This window comes from Vulpes vulpes, unplaced genomic scaffold, assembly GCF_048418805.1.
Source record: "Vulpes vulpes isolate BD-2025 unplaced genomic scaffold, VulVul3 u000000652, whole genome shotgun sequence".
Taxonomy (NCBI): domain Eukaryota; kingdom Metazoa; phylum Chordata; class Mammalia; order Carnivora; family Canidae; genus Vulpes; species Vulpes vulpes.
This window is the reverse complement of record NW_027325771.1, coordinates 396,592-413,851: the sequence shown is the minus strand read 5'-3', so window position 1 is coordinate 413,851 and position 17,260 is coordinate 396,592. Positions and strand designations below refer to the sequence as shown.

Below are 17,260 nucleotides of genomic sequence, written 5' to 3'. Positions count from 1 at the left end.
AGTTAAAGAGTGATCCCCATATCAGATAATAATGAATTTTTGTACAATTTGAATTCTATCTTCCCTCAGTAATCCCAAGCACACAGTACCTTTAAAGATGGCCTGAGAGAAATCACTGAACAGGAGCTATAACAATCTAATACTTTTAAAAGGTCAAGTAGTATTTCTGGAATACAAAAAGCCCATAATAATCTACTCTGTGCTTATCATGTATTTTATTAATAATATTAAAGCAAAAATGCAGTTACACTTATAATTTTAAGCTATACCTTCCTACTATTTAAATCAGTTCTGCAAAATTTCTCTAATAAGAACAGTTCTACTGTATTTTGAAAACCTCATGGCAGTTTTAAGACTTACAGGTGATCTGCATGGCTATAGATAAATCTGCATGACAAAATATAGAAATGCAGATACAAACCAATAATGCAGGCCATTCAATTCACATGCTATTACAGCTCACACAGCCAATCAGTATTTTTACTCTATGATTCTCACATGACAAAGATGGTAATGAGAACAGCCACATAATGAAACCAGTTTCAAGTCTCCCATGTGCTAGCTTACTTCAAACCCAGGAGGACCATTCAGAATTAGTTCTTCAAGCATCAAGCTTTTAATAGCCATTTTACCTAATACAAACTGTCCCAGATAAATATTTAACCAACTACTCTTAAGAACTTTTAAAATAAATTATTTAGGCAAACCTCTATTGACAGAAAATACTTTTGTATAAAAACCGGAAACGAACTAGACAAACAGTATTTTGCAGCAAGAGCACTCTACAAGTAGACAGCCCTCTAAACTCCTGAGGCAGCTGCTAAAGCCAGCAACACTTCTCTTTGTTTAGCTCATTTGGACAGCCAGCAGGTAAGAAGTACACACCTACTGTTACTCCCTTCTGGCATCTATCAGAATACTTCCAACTCCTAATAATGTCAAGAAAAGAGCCAAGAAGTAAAAAAAAACTATTTTCAAAATGGAGACCCTTAATAAAGGAATGTTTGCCAACAAGAGAAAGCAAAAAAGCAGTTTAAGTACAGTGAGAATAATCAAAATTTGTACCTGGTAGAGAACTGTAATTTCTTCCAGGAGGCACATACGGCTTTAATCTTTTCAAACTTGCTCTTATTTTAGAGCAAGGCATATTCTAGTGAGGAGAAAAAGAAACTTGACATTAATTTTCTTTTAGCATGACTTCTTAGAGTACTTTTAACATCTAACTATGCTTTGTCAGAGAACAAAGTACTCTTGAATCTCCTCAAAGTAGTCCCAATTTAACTCCAGCTCCTTTAAAATGTGACAACCCAAAACTAAACTACAGGAAATAACAAAAATAAAACTAATGGGGATCCCTAGGTGCCTCAGTGGTTTGGCGCCTGCCTTTGGCCCAGGGAGTGATCCTGGAGTCCCGGAATCGAGTCCCACGTCGGGCTCCCGGCATGGAGCCTGCTTCGCCCTCCTCCTGTGTCTGTGTCTGTCTGTCTGTCTCTCTCTCTCTCTCTCTCCTTCTCACTGTGTCTATCATAAATAAATAAATAGATCTAAAATAAAATAAAATAAAATAAAATAAAATAAAATAAAATAAAATAAAATAAAATAAAACTAATACTGACATGGTATTTTGAGCTGAGTTTAGAAGGTGGTTCTCTGAGATATGCAGCATTATCAACACTGGGAACACAAATTCTCTGGACTTACTCCAGACAAGAGAATCAAGAACTCTGAGGATAGAGGCAAACAGTCTGTGGAGCTCCTTTTAAAAATTGAAGTAAAATTAACATAATGCTATATTAGCTTCAAGTGTACTGAACAAGCTGTGGTTCAACAAGTCCTCCAGGTGATGTTTTTAAAGACTGATTTATTTAAGAGAGAGAGGCAGAGTCCCAAGCAGACTCTGCATGGAGCGCAGAGGCTGAGATAGGGCTCAAGCTCACGACCCAGAGATCAGGACCTGAGCAGAAACAAGAGTATGATGCTCAACCGACTATACTACGCAGGCACCCCAACCTCCAGGTGAGTCTGAGAGCTACGGTTTGAACACAGAATCCTGAAATTTCCAGAGAACCCGAAAAGTTAAATGTAATCTCTCACACTGGCTACTCCTTGATTCTCCTCTATAAGTGCTAAGAGCTGGTGGGGGTCCCAGAACTCAGGATTTATTATAGTGGCTACACCTTAGAATCACCTGGGAAACTTTAAAAATATCTGAGGGGGAAGAAGTTGGAAGAACTAGGACCTGGCATTTCAAAAAATTCCTGAGGTATCGAGGTATCTTCTCCCAGTGTTTCCACACAGAGGTTGAATATTCTCCATCCCTATTTATCCCAAGACCATTAGATACACACATTATGACTGGAATACATTTATTTCCACTACCATCACCCCCCCACCAATACATTTAGAATTGTTACACTTAGTATATATAATAATTCTGGGTTGTCACAACATGCCCTTTTTGATATCTTGGAATGCATTCCTGTGTTTTCTGTATTACTTGTACATTAGTTTTTAGATTAGATTTTTAGAAATAAAACACTATTTTTAGAAATAAAACACTATTATCCTAAGGAAATATTTCAAGAGTAGAGACTCAAAGCTATTTCAATTTCCACTGCATAATAACCAGGCCAAGACAGTAGCTACCTGTCACAGATGTGCAGTCTAAAAGCATCAGCAATGAAAACACCAAAGAAAACGTGTGTAACTCCTCCCTCGGGCCACACTAATGACCTCGAAATGGAATATACAAATGGATAGTCTTTAAAATGCTACAGAGGGAATTAAAGTAACAAGATAAATTTACAGACTAGTAATAAGGTGTGCTGATTCTTGGTCACAGTTTCTCCCTGTTAAGAAAAACTGATGAAAATAAAAATATGCTAGTTTAAGAGTATATTAGGCATTTTTGGGAAGTAAAGTAACTGAAGTTGCTGAAGTACATTTAATTTTATAAGAAACGCTTACATTAATGTTCAGGATGGGTATTTTCTTATTATTTACTCCAAACTTCCTCAAGTTGGACAACATGTTGACCCTCTGTTATTCTCTGAAAAAGAAATAAACAAGATTTTAAAACTAAGTTTATGTATTATATGTAAGACATACATAAAGCAAGACATATGTAATATATACGGTAAAATTATATTTTATAAAGTAGGTACAATATTTTTAGCTATCAAAAACTCAGTGCATCATTCAGAAACAAAAATTCTGAAAAAATATGAGAAATGGTTCTCAAATTAAAATATTCTTTATTTTTTTCAACATGCTTTAATTCTTCAAGATATGAACATATTCTGGAAAAAGAGATTAAAGAAACTTACCACAGCAATTACAATGCTTTTTGTTTTGTTTTTTTTAGATTTTATTTATCCAATGAGAAACACAGAGAGGCAGACACATAGGCAGAGCCACCTAGGCGCCCCAATTACAATGTATTTATGTAATTATACAAAATTTAGTATAGGAAGGTAAGCATCTACATGTTAACTCAGTAAATTCTCATTGATAGTCTTACTGGTTTATCTGAATATTCTGGTTTTTCTACCATAAATAAGTAAAAAATATATACAAAATGAAGTCCTCTTCAGGAATTATAAAACTAAGTATCTTTAGTTTAAAAACATTCCCTGAATATTAACTATGTTTCAAGTACATTATCAAAGCTATGAGAAGTTCATGGAAGCACCTGAGACTGGTTGGGAAGCAGATAGCAGGGAGACCCTGTGTGCCATGTTACAGTAGAAGCCATGTCCAAACTTTTTACTTTGGGGCACCTGGCTGGCTCAGTTGGTGGAGTGTGTAACTCTTGACCTTGGGGTTGGGACTTTGAGCTCTACACTGGGAGTGGAGATTCCTTACCAAAAAAAAAAAAAAAAAAAAAAACGGTGAAATCTTTAAAAAAATTCATTACTTTTACTCCTAAATCTCTTCCTTTTTGTCTCAAAACAGCCACACTAACTCTCATTTATTTTTTTAGCGAGAGCATAAAGAGTGAAGGGGGAGGGGAGGGAGAATCTTATGCAGGTTCCATGCTCAGCAAGGAGACCGATGTAGGCAGGGCTTAACGTCACCACTTTGACATCATGACCTGAGCTAAAATCAAGAGCAGACTGATTAACCCACTGAGCCACCCAGGCACTCCTCACTAACCCTCATTTAGGAAGTCACCAAATCCTTTTGATTTTATTTCTTAAATATATCTTGAACCCATTCCCTCTTCTTGACTTCCAGTGCCAAAGTTCAGGATACTTACAACACTCATGCATGTTCGATCCATTCAATGTAGAACCACAGATTTTAACACTAGCAAATACAAATAAACTCACTAATAAGGTTTGACTCCACACTGCAACTAAGCAACTACCACTTGTCAAAGGCTGGTAGAGCATCTAAGGTCATCTACAATTGTCTGAAAAGACTTAAAATACTCTTCCCTTCCCCCAATCACCTATATGACCTATGTATAATGAGGCTGAATTTTCATCAGATAGTTCAACCAAAAATAAAAATCATACACACATAGTAACAAATACAGAAAGTGACAGGAGATGCCAGCTATTTTCTATTATGCCCAACACTGAAGAAACTTGCAAAATTGTAAGGCAATGTAAAACTTTCCTCAAACTAAGTTATTTTTGCTTTGGAAATAATAGATATTTCTCATACATCTATATTACTTATATTAAGATTTAGTGGATTAAGTTTAAGTGAATTTCTAAAGTACTGTAAAGTTTTAATTCTTAATTAGTTGAATATGAATTATAACCCATATAAACAATACTCTTTAGAGTTCTAAATCATTTTTAAGAGTGTGAAGGATTCCTACAGATTAAATTTTGAAAGCTTATTCCAACATCATGTTTCCTCCAAGTGAATGCCCATGATTATTTTAGGTTATAGAAAAACAAAAACGGTTTACTAGATAAATATTAGAAGAACTAGCCAATATGACCCATTTTGCAGATACTAATGCTTATGGTAATTTTTTTTACTTTAAAATGTGAATTTGAGGAAAATTAAGTAAATAACACAGGTGACATTCAGATATGACCAGTCTTAAAAAGTAGTATTCAAATCACTGAAGTGGGAAATACTGCTTTATTCCATATTCTTCAAATAAAGAACCTCCTCTCGTCACTTACCTACTCAAAAACATTTAAAGGTTTCTAATACAACAAAATCTACCCCCAACTACTGTCACAGCCTTATACTCTCCTATTCCCTACTCTGTATCAGGGAGCTCTTGCCAAAATTCCCCCAGAAACATTATACTCTGGTGCCTTCTCACCTTAGTATGTAACACAGCCACTGCCAGAAAGCAGTCCTAGAATCCTCGAGACCCCACCCCCCCCATACCTTTTCAATTACTATTAGATCTTCAAGGCCCCGCTTGAAAGCTATTCTCAATTTCCTGTTTCCATAACGCTTGGATCTTACATCTACTTGTGACAAATAGAGTATTAACAAGCTCTCCTTTATTGTGAGCTCTCCAAAAGGAGGGATCTTTTTCTAGCACTGCCCAGCACAATACTTCATTTCTTCACCTATTAAGTTGATTAGGGCCCTCCAGTGATTTACTTCTTCCCCATGGATCAATGATTTTCAAAAAAAATAGCTGCCTACTACTGGTGCCATCAAGTAAGTTATGCTATAAAAGGTCCAGACCTCCTTAAGGCCTAATAAAGCGCTCATTAAATGCTCTAACACCTGATGGTAAAAGAGCAATAATGAGGAAGAAAAAAACAGGTAATACCCATCCTACGTTATTAGCAACAAGTTACACTACCATAAAAAAAGAATACATGGATTTCAAAAAAAAAAAAAAAATCAGTAGACTATCATGCCTGTGAAGCTTAATATACAAAAAGAGAAATCATAGGGGCACCTGGGTATCTCAGGTGGTTAAGCATATGCCTTTGGCTAGAGTCATGATCCCAGGGGTCCTGGGATGGAGCCCTACATCAGGCTCCCTGCTCAGAGGGGAGTCTGCTTCTCTCTCTCTCCCTCCTGCTCCCCCTGCTTGTGCTCTCACTCTGTCAAATAAATAAAATCTTAAAAAAAAATCATAAAATATATCAGTATGCAAGCAAAATTGAAGGTGATGTTAAATCAAGTAATATAAGAAAGAAGATCCTAAAGCAAGCATCAAGTTAAAATGGTCTGTGTTTGCAGATGGTATGTTACTGTACTTAGTAATTTCTCCCAAATTAGAAACTCCACTTCAGATTTGTATCATATCCAGTGCTTTTTAGAAAAAAATATCAAGTATGAATTAGGCCAGTATGTTTATTATTGTTAACCCTTAATATCATCTTTTTTTCTATACTGAATAGATCATCTCATACTATTAATCTAAACATTCATTTTTACAATATTTCTAGCACAAGTTCTAAAACAAATCATCTAAAGTTATGTAAATATTATCTAAATTTTAAAAATCAGTTCTAGCCTTTAACTTCGTTCAAGAAAAAAAGCTTACCAAAGTAACTTTTACTTGCTAATAAACAGCTCAAGTACTTACTTTTAAATTTAGGTCAACTGTATCAATAAAGCACTTTCCAATTCCCTTGTTTATCTAACATTTATTGGAGCAACGCAAGAAGCTGGTTATTAGAAAATGTAAAAATGAGAAACACATGATTCCCAACCTTGAGAATACCGTTAGCTTTAAAAACTCTAGTCTGTCTCCTGCATATCACAATAGCAAATGACTTCATTCATAGTAATTTTTACAAAGCTCTTACTACTATACCTGCTCCTCTTCTGTAAAACAAATAAGCTTGGCTTAACCATACACAATCAATAAAAAGCATCCTCTCACATCCTCCTGACTTCTCACTTATAATCTCACCTATAGCAATAAATACTATCCAAAGTTTCATCCAGTCAGAGGAATACACTTCATGCTTCTGATTGCCAAAATGTAGAGTGGGTATCTACTATATGCTTTTGGTAGATAAAACGAAGAAGTGATATCCAACTTGCCCTTGCCAGGTATATAGGAAGTCAATTTTTCCAAAAAAGTCTGACGTTGATCTGCTTAGGCCATTTTTAGCTGGCAATCATTGCTGAAAAGATAAACAACACAGCCAACCACTATGCTGCCTCTATTTTACACAAATCAAAATAGGTCTACTGCCTAACCTTTAGAACTTACTTTCTATTCCTGGATCAGATGGCAAAAAAGGGCATGAGTGGATTTGAGAATCATAAATGGGAAAAATCATACTGATGAGTTCACAACTTAACAGCTACTAAAATTTTCCTTAAGCTGAAAGAACTGTAACAGGAAAACAACAAGGATAAATCTCACAATATTAAGCAAGCGAAGCCAACACAAAGAGTTCACACTGTACGATTCCATTTATATAAAATACAAAACAGGAAAAGCTAATCCGTTATGTTACGAGTCAGGATGGTATTTTCACGGGAATGGCAGTGACTGGGAAGAGGCAGGAGGAAGGCTCCCGGGGCGCGCGGGTTAATGTAATTTCTGGACTCAGGGGCTGCTTATCTGTGTGGTCAGAGTCCGAAAACCCACTGAAGCATATGTCTACGGTATGCACTTTTTACGTGTGTTTTACGCCTCTTTTTAAAGCTTCCCATACACTTCTCATAACAGAAATGTCAAGTGGGCAAAGATCTGACTAGTTTACAGAAGACTTGCTGGGTTCCCAAGTCTTCTGTGACCTCGGGTCAATCACGTAAAGTCTCTGCACCTTTCTTTCCATCTATCCCATTCCCGGGTCAGTAGGAGAGCTAAGTTCGGGGGCGCCCGGGGGCTCAGCGGCGGAGCGTCGGCCTCGGCCCCGGCCGTGACCCTGACCCCGGGGTCCCGGGATCGAGTCCCGTGTCGGGCTCCTGCGTGGAGCCTGCTTCTCCCCCGCCTGCGTCTCTGCCTCCGTGTCTCTCATGAGTAAATAAATAAAATCTTTAAAAAAAAGAACTAAGTTCACTTACTCAACAAGAATTCGTCGTTACTCTGTCCTATCACTGCCTCCTAGTAAACGTGTTGAAAGCTGAAACGAAAGACATCCCTGCCTCAGGCCGTGTCTATCCTGGCCAGTGGAGACCGGCGATAAACAGAAGGAATTAAACACTTAGCGGAGAATCAGGCAGGAAAGCGGAACCGGGTGGGAGCTGCAAGCAAGGCCCCTTAAGTGATACTTAAAGGACGTTTAAGCAAAGACGTCGGCGGTACGGGAAGCAAAACCCCGGGGAGTTCTAGGAAGCGACATCACGGACTTCACTGCGCCTGAAGATGCTGGTTCGCATTCGGGTCTTCAAGAAAATAAATCGCCCTAGAAGATGGGGCGTGAAGAGCCTCACACCAGACCCACCGCGGTGCCTCCACTCCGGGCACGAAGACTCGGGGACGGCCGCGGCCTCGGGCACTCGTCGTCCCCCCCCCCCCCCCCCGCTGACCGTGTCCCCATCCCCCCTCCCGCCCCGGCTGGCCGTCGTCCGGTGCCCGCGGGCGGCGGGTCCCGGTACCCACCCGGCACCAGGTCGCTCGGAGGCCGGCTTCCTCCCGCCGGGCCACGCCACCTGCGCGAACGCCCCGCCACCCGCAGGACCCAGGGCCTCGGAGCCGCCACTTCCGGGGGTGCCACGCTCAAACGCCGCCTGCCGGCACCTTCCGTCCTCCAGGCCGAACGCGGAGAACGCGGGCCCGGAACCAACGTGGCGCGCCTGGCGCGCTTCCCCCGGAGTCGGTGGGCGCGGGGCCGTCTCTTTCCGTCGCGGCCGGCGCGGAGCGAGCTCGCGGGCCGGGAGCCCGAAGCTAGAGAGCCTCTTGGCGCCCGGCGGCTGCTCGCGGCGGCCCGGCGGCCGTCACCATGGTGAGGGGGCAGTTCGGGGCCCCGGGGAGGCGAGGGGAGGGGAGGGGAGGGACGGGACGCAGACCCGGACGGCTGCCGGCGCCGCGGTGTGAGGTCCCGGGCTCCGCGCCGCGGGCGGCCGCTCACCGATGCGGAGCGAGCTTCCAGCCAGCCCGACCGCCACGCGCGCTCTTCCGGCCGCCGCCTGGTCTGCGGAGCGGCGCTGCGCTGGCTTCTCTCCCGGCTTCTGCCCGGGCGGCCACGGCCCCGGCGGTCGGGTGGCACCCGGCATTGTTCCGTGCTGGGGCGGCTTGGCCTCGGCAGTTTATTTTTGCGTTCTTTAAATCCACGCGGGCTGTGACCACATGTCCCGAGTAAAAGTGGCGCCTCAAGTAAAAACAGGCGCTTCAAGGCCACTTGTGAGGACGGCGTGCCGTGTGGCCACACGAGGCTTCCGGTTTCATTCGCTAAAGACGGAAAACAGCCCACATATCCGTGAGCCGGTCAGAGGGTCGGGAGTGACACGTTCCCGCGTGGACCGCTGTCTGGCGGTGGAAAGGGTCCGGGGCCTGACACGGGTGGGAATCTGAGCAGCCGTAAGTGGAGGCGGCCGCCCGAGGAGCCCTCCGTGGAGGCGTCGGAGGAGCCGTAAGTGGAGGCTGTCGTCCGAGGAGCCCTCCGCGGAGGCGTCGGAGGAGCTGTAAGTGGAGGCGGCCGCCTGAGGAGCCGTAAGTGGAGGCGGCCAAGGAGCCCTCAGTGGAGGCCGTCGCCCGAGGAGCCGTAAGTGGAGGCGGCCGTCCGAGGAGCCCTCCGTGGAGGCGTCGGAGGAGCTGTAAGTGGAGGCGGCCGCCTGAGGAGCCGTAAGTGGAGGCGGCCAAGGAGCCCTCAGTGGAGGCCGTCGCCCGAAGAGCCGTAAGTGGAGGCGGCCGTCGGAGGAGCCATAAGTGAAAGCAGACACCAGAGGCTCCATGCTGTAGGTGCCGCTTCAGGTCCTTCCCGGAGGGGGAAGGCTAGAGGGATACCTGCAGGTGCGAGGTGGACGACACTGTCCCCAGAGTACGACGAGGTTTTCTGAGGTGATGGAATGTTCTCTATCCGATTGGCGGTCACAAAGCTGGGTAGTTTGTCGGAGTGTAAGACTACGCCTCTTAGCACATTTCATTATATGTGGAGTGTACTTCGATAAAGCTGAGAGATTCTCTGATAGAAACTATGAATAATGATGATGATGTCATTGAAAAACCAGATTGCTGGTGTTCCACAGGGGAAAAGAGACCCTGGAATGAGGCCATCCTCTGTGGTCGAGCTGATTTTGGACAGATCCCCTCAACGAATGGTGACTTTCCCTGAGATTCTTGCAGACGTAAATCCTCGCGTCTGATCCCATCCAGGACCGAATGTACTGGGCGCGTGTCATGGGCGTGGGCTTATTAATAGCACGAGAGTTACTTAAGCTAGGGAACATTGGGGTGACTTAAGGCCTTTAGATGGTGCTCAGAAAGTTCTTTTAGTTTAGTTCTGTCAATTTTTTAAATTAATGTTTCTTTCGTTTTAGCCACAAAATGAATATATTGAGTTACACCGGAAGCGCTATGGCTATCGTTTGGATTACCATGAGAAAAAGAGAAAGAAAGAAGGTCGAGAGGCTCATGAACGTTCAAAAAAAGCAAAAAAGATGATTGGTCTGAAAGCTAAGCTCTACCATAAACAGCGCCATGCTGAGAAAATACAAATGAAAAAGACGTAAGTGCTGAGTTCTTTAACAAGTTAATATGTTTTGAGTAATAGTTTTTAAAACTAATGATCTTCAATCTTTTTCCTTCTTGTCAGTATCAAGATGCATGAAAAGAGAAACACCAAACAAAAGAATGATGAAAAGACTCCACAGGGAGCAGTACCTGCATATCTACTGGACAGGGAGGGGCAGTCCCGAGCTAAAGTACTTTCCAATATGATTAAACAAAAGCGAAAAGAGAAAGCGGTAAGAGATAAAAATTGAAGTCTTTTATTTCTTTTTTGTTCAGGAGAATTACTAAAATTTAATACTAGTTATTTTCTTCAGTTTAGCTGGACTTCATCATGTTTCCAATTACTCTTCCCATTATTTAGATACAAAGTCTTTGTAAAGTTCATTTTGTATTAAATATTCGAGTAATAGGCAAGCAGCCTGGGTGGCTCAGCGGTTTAGCACCGCCTTCAGCCCAGGGTGTGATCCTGGAGACCCAGAATCGAGTCCTGCGTCAGGTTCCCTGCATGGAGCTTGCTTCTCCCTCTGCCTGTGTCTCTGCCTCTCTCTCTATCTTTCTCTGTCTCGTGAATAAATAAATAAAATCTTTAAAAGTAAATAAATAAATATTCGAGTAATAAGACATATGCTTTCTCATTAAGAGAACATGTTAGCATTTAACAGGTTTTTAAAGTTATTAAAATAGCAGACATTGTTAGTGTTTAAAAAGTATCTAAAAAGTTAGTAAGGCATGAATCTTAAATTCAGTATTTTAACAGCTTCCTATACGTGACACTTCCTAATGCTGTGCTCCTATGGAGAAAGATACAACTGCTTCTATCTGTTGGTCTATACTGCTAAAATTTGTTAACAAGTAGAATAGTGGAAAACCCTTTAACTGATTTAACTTAAGTACAAATTTAGCATTTTTGTTTAATACGCTTAGTGTCAGTTTTGTGTATTATGTCATACATTTTATGTATTATGCTTAGTGTCAGTTTAGGGTAAAGTCTGCAGAAATCAGAAAACGGTATAAATACTGTTTATAAACATCTGTAGATAAAATTGACAAATCCAGGTAGCAACAGATCCTAATTTGATTTTAAAAATCACACAGCCAGATACCTGGGTGGCTCAGTGGTTGAGCGTCTGCCGTGGGCCCAGGGCGTGATCCTGGAGTCCGGGGATCGAGTCCTGCATCAGGCTTCCTGCGAGGAGCCTGCCTCTCTCTCTCTCTCTGTCATTCATAAATAATGAATGAATGAATGAATGAATGAATGTTTTTTTGATCACACTGCTTGTATTTTGGTGTGCGCTATCTAAAGTTAGAATGGTGTAAATTGAGAAATGTTAGAGGTTGTCCACTTAACTCCTCCTCACTTTACAGATAAAAAGAGTGAAGTCCAGTTGGTTGTAAATCATTCTGCATGGTCATATATTAATGGAGTGATAGAATTGCTTTTAGAATCTGTATTGCTCGGGATCCCTGGGTGGCGCAGTGGTTTGGCGCCTGCCTTTGGCCCAGGGCGCGATCCTGGAGACCCGGGATCGAGTCCCACGTCAGGCTCCCGGTGCATGGAGCCTGCTTCTCCCTCTGCCTGTGTCTCTCCCTCTCTTTCTCTCTCTGTGACTATCATAAAAAAAATTAAAAAAAAGAAAATCTGTATTGCTTCAGTTTTTTCATAGAATTTTCGTTCTACAGAGGTTCAAAGTATATGGCGATGATTTTGTCTTACTGGTAATGTGATCTAAAAGGCCACTCATGGTGGATACAGAGATACATTTTTTTTTTTAAAGAGATACATTAAGAGGTGTTTTGACACTACTAACCATCTAGTGGTAAGCACATACACTGTTTCGAGAAATCACTGCCTTATTACAGGTGGCATTTTTCATCCATAACAAGGCATTGAGATCTTTAGCTTAAGCAGACTATTTTATTTATTTATTTTTTAAGATTTTACTTATTAACAGAGCCAAGGGACAAGTAGGGGGAGCAGCAGGCAGAGGGAAAGGGAGAAGGAGGCTCCCCACTGAGCAAAGACCAAGATGGCCAGTCTGGATCTCAGGACCCCAGGACCATGACCTGAGCCAAAGGCAGATAGTTGCTTTAACCAACTGAGCCACCCCGGTGCCCCACAAACCATTTAATGTATCCATGATAAGAAGCTTAATTAATTCCAATTAATTTGGGGCTTTTGAAGAGACAGTGCAGACCTCTAGAAAACATTGGAGTCAAAATCTTGATTTAGGAAAAAAGTGAATCCACTATTTTGTACACTAAAACATACTTTTTTGTTCTCATTGCCTTTTACTAATATAAATTTTGACTGTGGTCTATTTTTAGGGAAAGTGGGAAGTTCCTTTACCCAAAGTTCGTGCTCAGGGAGAAACAGAAGTATTAAAAGTCATTCGAACAGGAAAGAGAAAAAAGAAAGCATGGAAGAGGATGGTCACTAAAGTCTGCTTTGTTGGAGATGGCTTTACTAGAAAACCACCTAAATACGAAAGATTCATTAGGCCAATGGTAAGTCCCTTGCTAGAGTGGGATGGATTAAATATTTGTTGCTATGTTATATAAAATACAATTTCCTGTGAAAAAAGATTGAAAGACATTTTTAGGTTATTTTTTTTTTAAGTTATTGATAGGGGTGGCTTAACAGTTTTCCACTACCGTCAAGAATCTTGTCTTCATCTTTGTAAGACAGGATATGAAAAATCATTACCAATCACCAGACAGTGCTGGTGAATCCTGATTTTTAAATATGTCATATTAGTATCTTCATTTTCCATGTGAGGTCATTGTACTCATTCCACAGGTTATCTATATGCTGATACTTGTTCTGAGAACAGTTAGAAAACGGGTAGGACTGCTTTTTCAAGAAGCAATTCCCATTTAATAAGAAAATTATCTAAATGCTTTTGAAAACATTCAGTATGTAGTCATTGGAAAAAGAATTTAATATAAAAGTGGAACTTTAATTTCTGTAGACAACAGTGATGGTCAAAACAATTCTCCTCCCCTTTCCCAAATGTAACTGAACATTTGGTTGACCATTGAACAGCGGGTACCCACCCCCTGCAAAGATGTAAAATCCACATAAAACTTTTGACTCCCCCAAAACTAAACAGACTACTGTTGCCTAGAGCCTTACTGATAATCTAAATGATCAACTAATACATACTTGTATGTTATGTGTATCATATATTCTTAAAGCAAGAGAAAAGTATTCAAATCATAAGAGAAAATAGATCTGTAGTACTGTATTTATTGAAAACATCTGCATTTAAGTGGATCTGTGCCGTTCAAACCTGTGTTCTAGGTTCAACTATCTACTTTTCTAGAATCCTTTTAAAGTGACTGAATTGCTCCCCTCACTGGATATCCAACTTGCTTAGAAAAAGTCAGAGGAAGGTTGGCCGTGTTACCTTAGCTTTCACTCTGAATAATTCTTAATGGATTAAAATGTTGGCCAACAGCCTGTTTGTATAACATGCCCTTCTATTTACATATTGTCTATGGCTGTTTTTCTCCGCAGACTTTGAGTAGTTGCAGGAGACACAGTATGAGTGTTGACTATTTTCAGCCATCCCTGGATGGTATCATGAACTGCTCTGTGTTGATTTCATACTCATAATCTTCTAAATACAGTTTGGTAACTTTATCAGTTCTGTAGGGAGGAAATATACTAATAAGCTGTTACAGGCTTTCTGTAGCCGGGCAGGTACATCTCATGAATGAGTCCGTTACTAAGAACTTAAGTATCGTTACCCTTTATTCTCTCAAACAGGCAAAAATCAATTAAGAGACTGTAAAGTGTTGTGGCTTCTGAAGTATTATACTCCACAAGGTCAGATGTAGGTGACTGGGGTGATTCCAGGTGATGAACAGACCTCTCTGGGCTCTCTCCAGTCTCTGACCAGTATTCTCATTAGTGAAAAGCTGACAGTCCACCCTCCTTTTTCATCATGTAAAACAGCTGAGGTCTAGAGAGCCTTGAGGTCAGGATAATTTAATTCCATCGACACACACCACACCGTTCAACCCAGGAACCAGTCATTTCACCTGCCAATCTTTAGCTTATCATTCAAAAAAAGGGGCGGGGGGGGGAGGGAGCTGTAAGGTTAATATGCTTAAATGAGCTATTTGTATGCTCCACCATAGTGCCTGGCATGCAGCAGAGTCCTCAGGAAACATAGGTAACAGGATAAATCTGAGTACGATGCAAGGCAACATGCTGTGGTAAAAACTTAAGGAGTATGTGTTAAGGGTTTTCTCTCATGTATTTATCAGGTTTTTTAGTCTGTAGAATTTTAAGTATTTAATTTGATGCCTTAATATTTGACATTGTTCATCCATGGGGGGTTTTTTGACTTGGAAGACAATTGGAAAAGCAAAAAGGAAGAAGCTCATCGTTGTTAACATTTTAGACTCGTATAATATTTTTGTGTTTGACTTACTAGGGCTTACGTTTCAAAAAGGCCCATGTAACACATCCTGAATTGAAAGCCACCTTTTGCCTGCCAATACTCGGTGTAAAAAAGAATCCCTCATCCCCACTATATACAACTTTGGGTGTTATTACCAAAGGTACTGTCATTGAAGTGAACGTGAGTGAGTTGGGCCTTGTGACACAAGGAGGCAAAGTTATTTGGGGTAAGTAAACTTTTGAATACGGAGCTGCTGCTGTTCAACAATCCTAAGATTAAAATTTTTCAAGTTGATAGAAAGCACACAGCAAATTTTAATGCAGAAGAGCTAGATTAAGTTAAAATAATGTAAATCAGGTTTAAATCTTTAGGAAGAATACTTTTTGTAGACAAAGTAGTGGATGTGATTCTTTTTAACTTAGATTATTGGTTTCAGTTATATAAAGTGTACTTTATTGTTAGATTTAGGACTGTTTTAAAAGGCATTCATTAGGAGGGAAGCAGATGGAATAAGTTATAACCAAAAGACATTGGAAGAAAATACAATATATTAACCATGAGCAGAGGAAGGGAGACCTATATTAAACACATCGCCACACTATTTCAGTAATTAAAAATAGGTGTCATGCAGCAATTTTAATTCTTCCCTTGTTTTCTTAGTTTTCTGCCTTTAGTGTCCAGGTATTTCTAAACTTTAATGTTCTCTGAAATTAAAGAATACCTTCCAGCTTCTTGAGTCTTTATATGAGTCATTCATACTTCATATTGGCTGACCTCAACTTTAAAATAAGTTTCAAATTAATTTAACCTAATTAAAACTTGTTGCATTTTCTAGTAAGAAAAGTATGTGGAAGGGATCCCTGGGTGGCGCAGGGGTTTAGTGCCTGCCTTTGGCCCAGGGCGCGATCCTGGAGACCCAGGATCGAATCCCACGTCGGGCTCCCGGTGCATGGAGCCTGCTTCTCCCTCTGCCTATGTCTCTGCCTCTCTCTCTCTCTCTGTGACTATCATAAATAAATTAAGAAAAAAGAAAAGTATGTGGAAAAGCAGCAATGCTCAGGTCGATCCAAAGGCTTGTTGATACAATGCACTAACAGAATGGAGCAGACCACCATTTGTAAAAAGTGTAAAAACAGCATATGAAAATTGTTTCCGGAACTGGTTTGATTTTGAGTAAAATCTCATTGATCCTACTATCACTTTTTTCTTTCTTAAAAGTGGTAATAGAAATATTTTGGGCAAAGTTCATTTTTATTAGTATTAATATCCCTCTTTTTCCCATTTTGTTTTTTTCAGGAAAATATGCCCAGGTTACCAACAATCCTGAAAATGATGGATGCATAAATGCAGTCCTGCTGGTTTAACAGCAGTTTCAGACAAGTAATCCCTTATAATTACTGAAGACTACACACCTGTCAGGAAGACCATCATTGTTGTGGTTCTGGATGCTACCAAACAGCCTTACATATCTACAGTCATCAAGACATTTATTCTACTGTAAAAAAGTTGAAATAGACATTTATTAAAATAAGTCGTCTTTATTTTTGAGTCTTTTTAGCATTTAGATGTTCATGAATTTGAATAATTTAGAAAAACAATCATAGTTAATATCTTGGCCCAGGACACCTGGGTGGCTCAGTCAGGCGTCTGCCTTCGGCTGGGGTTGTGATCCCAGGATCCTGGGATGGAGCCTTGTGTCCAGTTCCCTGCTCAGTGAGGAGCCTGCTTCTCCCTCTCCCTTTCCCCTTGCTTGTGTGCGTGCACTCTCTCTCTCCAATAGATGGATAAAAAAAAAAAAAACTCTTGGTCCACATCTGCATTAAGAAGTGGACACTCAGCAATGCAGACCTCTTGTTCCTGGAAAACACAGTGTAGTTGAAATCCTCTTTTATCATGAAGGTCAGTGCACACTTAAAGAGCCTAGACTACAAAATGGTCATTTCTGAGACCTTACCTGAAGTCTCTTCCACCTCATTTTTCTTAATGCTACATTTCTTAAGATTAATAAACACACGGTAGCGTTCATTTAGAAAGTATACCAAATTACAGGAGAAAGAAGGTTCAGTACACTAAAAGTTCAGAGGGGTTTAGATAAATCCTTTCACCTCTGTCAGTGAATTTATATTTTAAACATTTTTCTCTCAATCATGTATAGTAATACCTACCTGGAACTGTATTTTCTACTCCAGATATATGGAGAAAAATGCACCAAAATGTTTATGCTTTCACATTTTTGGAATGGTCACAAACTTAAGTAATGCCAGGTAAAACCATTTAA

At 40.7% G+C, this 17,260-nt stretch overlaps 2 protein-coding genes across 9 annotated transcripts in view; one reads left to right on the top strand and one right to left on the bottom strand.

Annotated features, from left to right (window-relative positions):
• The window catches only part of GFM2 (GTP dependent ribosome recycling factor mitochondrial 2), a 56,988-nt gene extending 47,513 nt beyond the window's left edge, over positions 1-9,475 (bottom strand). For 3 of the 8 annotated variants that reach the window (XR_011999147.1, XM_025982297.2, XM_072745326.1), the window contains exons 1-3: positions 8,504-8,639; positions 2,968-3,049; positions 1,066-1,150 (exon numbers count right to left, since the gene is read on the bottom strand). Coding sequence is in view for 5 of the 8 variants with exons in the window: in XM_025982297.2 (XP_025838082.1) it covers positions 1,066-1,150; positions 2,968-3,030 (148 nt within the window). In the remaining 3 variants the exon portion in view is untranslated. Of the gene's footprint in view, positions 1-1,065; positions 1,151-2,967; positions 3,050-7,965; positions 8,025-8,503; positions 8,826-8,972 lie in introns of those variants that run through there. The other 5 variants (XM_025982290.2, XM_025982281.2, XM_025982310.2 and 2 more) reach the window with 5 other exon arrangements.
• NSA2 (NSA2 ribosome biogenesis factor) lies at positions 8,709-16,513 on the top strand. Its single transcript, XM_025982339.2, has 6 exons — positions 8,709-8,846; positions 10,381-10,568; positions 10,656-10,806; positions 12,899-13,078; positions 15,016-15,208; positions 16,279-16,513. Exons 1-6 carry the CDS (start codon positions 8,844-8,846, stop codon positions 16,344-16,346), a joined length of 783 nt encoding a protein of 260 aa, XP_025838124.2. The 5' UTR covers positions 8,709-8,843; the 3' UTR covers positions 16,347-16,513.
• Positions 16,514-17,260: the final 747 nt, after the last annotated feature.

Coding starts and splice junctions, on each gene's coding strand:
- NSA2 (XM_025982339.2), top strand. Junction 13,079..15,015: donor AAAGATTCATTAGGCCAATG/GTAAGTCCCTTG, acceptor TTGACTTACTAG/GGCTTACGTTTCAAAAAGGC. Junction 15,209..16,278: donor AGGAGGCAAAGTTATTTGGG/GTAAGTAAACTT, acceptor TGTTTTTTTCAG/GAAAATATGCCCAGGTTACC.